This window comes from Frankliniella occidentalis, unplaced genomic scaffold, assembly GCF_000697945.3.
Source record: "Frankliniella occidentalis isolate FOCC.00 unplaced genomic scaffold, Focc_3.1 Scaffold1, whole genome shotgun sequence".
NCBI lineage: Eukaryota > Metazoa > Arthropoda > Insecta > Thysanoptera > Thripidae > Frankliniella > Frankliniella occidentalis.
The window spans coordinates 3,636,174-3,641,343 of NW_026267131.1; the positions used below are offsets into that span (position 1 = coordinate 3,636,174).

Genomic DNA, 5,170 nt, shown 5'->3' on the forward strand with positions numbered 1-5,170 from the left:
CCCCCAACCCCCCATCGCAGGGGCGTATCCACCAGGCGCGCCCCGCCACGCCCCGCCATTCCGCTACCCGCGCACAGCGTTGCCGCACTGGGCACGTCGTCGTCATGCAGAGCTGTGCGAGCGAAGAGATACGAATATCAAGGCGTTTCACCGCGGGTACTGTACCCCCCCAAAAATGGGGGAAGGGCCCAACACAAAAAAAAGTCCGGTAAAAGTGCAGGGGTAAAAATCTGGAGCAAAATGAAAATCAAGCGGAGGGGGAGGGGAGTAAAATATCTATGCCGTTGACGTTGTGTTCGTCCTAAAGAGCCTCGCGCAGAGCAAGGGTCACTGAAGGCCTCCAGGACTGTGATAAATAGGCCAGGAGATGTGGGGGGAGGGAAGAGACAGAGAGAGAAAGAAAGAGGAAGGGAGAGAGAGAGGGAGATGGGAGGAGAGAGAGGAAGAGAAGGGGAGAGAGAGAGATAGAGCAGTCTGATTGATGGGCGCTCTGACTGATCACCCTCTCACCCTGCTCCCAGAGGTACCGCCGTGGTCGCCACCAGCCCCCTCCCCTTCCCCTAGCTCCCGTTGCTCTTGCGGTCAGTCTGTCTTCCCAGTGATAATGCGTCAGTGAATCCAACGCTGACGATTCTCGGCGCACGTCGTTTTTCACCGGGACCAACCCTCCGAATTTTAGAGTCGCCGTAGGGGGGAGGGGGGAGGGGGAAGATATCGGAGAGCTTGGCCCTCGCGCCGTCACCCCGGCCGCCCAGCAGGGCCGCCTGGGGACCAATGAAAAGGCAATGCGCCGGGCTCCTCGGCCCGCTCCCCGGGCTAAAGGCCCCAAATGGAGAAGGGATGGCTTCTGCTTCTGCTTCAATTTTGGGGTTAGGTTTGAGCAGAACCGGAGTATTGGGTCGCGGGGGCCGCGCGCCCATCCAAAGTTAAAAAGTCTGCATAGAAGCAAATATTCAGCCGATTTGGATGAAAGCCCAGTTCGTTTCTGTCCAAATAAAAAGATTTGGGTAATCTTTTTCCACAGCTCATAAAAAATTTCCGCTCAACGAGTTTCCAGCGGGGATTTCATTCCATGCTCCTCGGTGCGCGGTGGCGGGGCGTAGCGAGACGGCGGTGGCGTGGCGTGGCGGCAGCTGGCTGACGAAAAGTTTTGTTGGTGTAGGAAATTAGCACCTGGTGGTCATGGAGCCGGCCCGCACCGCTTGCCCACCCGCCCGGCCCGCCAGGCCCGCCCTGGCCGCCAGCGCCCGGCTCGCCCGGACCGATAGATAGGGGAAAAAAGCTCTATGAACCGACACGAAACTGTTTCAAGTTACGTGCTGCGTCTGATCGGCGCGTGCGTCTGTACTGAACGCCTTGATGTGTCGCATGTGTGACGTGGCTTACAAAGCGTGATAGAATTGAACGATTATGGGAAAATCAACTGTCTCGTTTGGACTAGATTTGGGAGACTTTCCATTCAATATGCGAGTCGAAAGAGAAGTTATTCCTGCGTCCGTACAAGGTAAAGGGCAGTTTTTTTTTAAACAAGAGTATAAAAATAAATAAAAGACAACAGGACACAGGTATAGGGAACCCGTTCCTGGAAGCGGTTGAGAGGCAGGGTGAGGCCTTGGGCATGGAGGAAGAGGAAGGTACACAACCTACGCAAGTGTGAGAGGGACATAAAGGTAAGGGGTGGGCGCGACAGGGCATGCGGGCAGTGCAGTCGGGGGAAAGAGAGAAAACGAGGGTGAGTGCATTTTGTGTGACTGCAGAGATCGTTAGGGCGGTTCATCTCATTCATTACGACGGCAATAAAGTTCAATCAGCGACCAGTTATCGCCTCCGTCAGCACGGCCCACACAGGTAGCTGATACTTTTGTCCAAACTGCTACCTTTTTCTGTTCTGCTAACTGCTTTCTACATCACTGCGGTGGGGCAAACAAGCAACACGGAGCAAAATAATTCGTATTTTCCTTCCGCCCATCCAACGCATATTCCATTCCAAATCGGGTGGATGTTTAAATGTAATGCCCATTCCTACGTTGTTCATTTTTTGAATGCTTTGTTAGCATTTCTGAAGCTCAACAACCTTGATCAGCTGGCAACTTTTTCAATCAGTAAAGCGCAATAATTCATTTTCATGTCGCTAAAAATTACTTGCTTGTAATCAGAGAGTTACTGAAAGCTATACTCAGCTATACTCAGAAATCAGTCGCAGGTCATGAGAAATATAAAATGATGGCCGACGGCACTCACCTGCACTCTGGACTCGGTGAGCCCGATCCTCATGGCAATCTCCTCCCGCATGAAGATGTCCGGGTAGTGCGTCTTGGAGAAGCATCTCTCCAGCTCGTTGAGCTGCGCGGGCGTGAAGCGCGTCCGGTGCCGCTTCTGCTTGCTGCCCGGCTTGTCGTCCCCCGGGGGCGGCGGGGGCTGCGCGTGGCCGTGCTGGTGGCCGTGGGGGGCGCCGTGCAGACCGCCGCCGGGGGGGTCGCACATGTGCCGGTGCGGGTCCAACGGGCTGCCCTGGGGGCCGCCGCCGCCGGGGCCCTGGGGGCTCCCCGACGAGGGCTTGAGGGACAGCTCGCCCCGCTGCTTCAGGTCGCACACGTCCTTGGGGCCCGCAGAGCCTGCAGACGACGCAAACGTAAACTGACAGGTCAGTCAACACACTCTCATCACGAATAGTCGAATAGGGTGGCTATGACGCGGACCCCTGGCTCCATCTCCCGAATACAAGCGTTTCTATGGGTTGCCTACTCGCTAAGAGCCGTAAGGCGCCACGGTTGGTGACGGTAGGCAACCCACCCACTTGCGCGCATGCATTAGTATAATTACACACTCTCAAAGGCTTACGGTGAATTTCACCGTAGCTTTAAGTGAAAATCACCGTAAGCTACAGTGCTGCACGGTTCACTGTAACTTACGGTGAAATTCACAGAATAAAAGACTTTAACAGTGCATGGGGGCCGTCGATCACCCTTCACATTTTTGAAAGAAAACAAACCCGTTCCATTGATGGTCAATTATTTGAATGCAGTGATTTTTCACTGTATTTATTTATTCACTCTAACTTGCCAGTGGTCAAAGTTAATATGGGGCGCTTCCGTTTACACCATCTACACAATAACCTCCTTACGAAAAAATTTAGTTAATAATAATACGAGAGACGGCTTCATATTACGAGCTACATAATTTTTAGACATTCCGCAAGATTATCTCTACCAGAAGGCAAACCTCCCCCCTTCCCCCTACTCCCTCTCCTCGTTTAATAAGAACAACGTTTTCCTTAAATCACAAACTATTCCTTCGAATATATAAAGAGTTAATTGTATGACAGCTGTCCCAGATAGTTTACACTGTAAAAGGTGGATTTTTCAAAAGAAGAAAGTATTTTTCTCATGAGAAAAGAAACTAGCATGCCAATTTATTCACAACACATTTTGTTTTTAAATTTACAAAACGCAATTTTGATTAAAAAAAAAACTTGATGCAACTGTTTCATAAAACTGCAATTAGATTTGAAATTAAGTTTCATAAACAGACTCATTCTGGCAGGCTTTAATGGCAACCCTAGATTGAATTTCAGCAACACACCACCTTGAGCTGTATAATGGGCGCAACTCAAGAGTAGTCGCGGGGATTCCGACAGAAGTCTTGCTTTTAATCCCAACTTTCACTTAAAGCGCGTAGATATTCAAATAAGGTTGCGGGGTGAACGTAGTTTCTCTCTCACTTCGCTGTTTACGGAGAGAGTTGATTTCTTACTCCCCAAAATTTAAAGAAGGAATTAACACGTGCAAAAAAAAATGTCATGTCAAACAACACATTTTCGTATAAAAATGTACATTATAATGTACCAGTCCATAGCAGAAAAAAATCCCCATTAAACTTAGCTATTTGTGCCGCACAAGACAACTCGAAATCCACTTCTACAAATATGGAAGCACAATAATTACATGCACTAATCAATCACAAGGCACTACTCCCCCTCCCCCCTTCCCAACCCACCCCTTTCGCCAGCCCCTCACCATACCCAACAAGTTCTGGCCGAACTAAATATCTTGACTGAGTCTACAGCACACATTCACCGAGGTAATGAAATAAAAACGGAATCTCATTGAGAAGACGTACCTCCGAGGACGATTCCCGCCGACGACCCGAGGTTGTTGAGCATGCCGCCGGGGAGCGCGGCCGAGGAGCGCAGGGCGAGCCAGGGGTCCTGCAGGCCGTGCTGGCCGGCGTACTCCACGTGCTGCCCGCCGCCGGGGCCGCCCCCGTGGCCGCCGCCGTGGCCGCCCCCGTGGCCCTGGAGCTGGTAGTGCTGGTCGGGGTACAGGCGGCCGCCGGGGCCGCAGGGGCCGCACGGCCCGAGGCCAAGGAGGGCCCCCCCGCCGACGGGGCCAGAGGGGCAGGCTGGGGGCGGCCCAGGCGTGGACGAGGTGTTGGACGACGTGGACGACGAGGAGAGCGTCGGCGAGGCGGTGGACGTCGGCGTCGTGGTGGTGAGCGAGGCGAGCGCGAGCGACGAGCCGGAGGTGATGGACAGCCACTCGGGCTGCAGACCGTCTCCTTCGGCGCACTTCAGCTTGGCGGCGTGGAGGGGCGTGGCGGCGTGCGGCGCAGTCCGGAAGGAGGACGCCGCCGGAGCGCGAGGGCGCCGACGAGCAGGTCACACACTCGCGACGCGTCACGACGACTGCGCGGGCTGCGCGGGCTGCGCGGGCTGCGCCGCCGAGCCGCGGGCCGGGGGCGGGCGCGCGCCGGCCGCCGCCGCCCACCGCCCCGTCGAGGTCGGCGTCGTGGCGAGGACGACGCTGCACTTCATCGGCACGGAGAGCACTGCGCTTCACACACGCGCACACATACACTCGCGCGGGCTTGCGGCACTGATTGGATCAATTAACGCTGTGATTGGCCGCCGGCGCGCCGGCCACGCCGTCCGTCCGGCAGGACGCACTGCAGGATGACCTCCGCGGCGGAGCGGGGCGCGCGCGAGGAGCACGGGAGCGGCGCGGAGCAGCGGCGAGCAGCCGCCTGTATCGTTTCAAATTAACTTTTCTATACACAGTGATTTTCTGTTTGCCGGGGTTTTGACACGGCCGGGTCGGCGGCGGCGGCGGAGACGCGGCGGGAGGGGCGGGGGCGGCGCGCCATTGGGCGCCGGGCCGGGGCGGCGCCGTGG

At 55.3% G+C, this 5,170-nt stretch overlaps 1 protein-coding gene and 1 long non-coding RNA gene across 2 annotated transcripts in view; both read right to left on the reverse strand.

Annotated features, from left to right (window-relative positions):
• The window catches only part of LOC113212617 (homeobox protein orthopedia-like), a 42,855-nt gene extending 37,812 nt beyond the window's left edge, over positions 1-5,043 (reverse strand). Inside the window, exons 1-2 of the mRNA XM_026431409.2 lie at positions 4,120-5,043; positions 2,242-2,615 (exon numbers count right to left, since the gene is read on the reverse strand). Of these exons, the coding sequence (XP_026287194.1) occupies positions 2,242-2,615; positions 4,120-4,162 (417 nt within the window). The 5' untranslated portion in view covers positions 4,163-5,043. The remainder of the gene's footprint in view (positions 1-2,241; positions 2,616-4,119) is intronic.
• The window catches only part of LOC127752378 (uncharacterized), a 346,254-nt gene that overhangs the window by 149,672 nt on the left and 191,412 nt on the right, over positions 1-5,170 (reverse strand). The window lies entirely within an intron of this gene.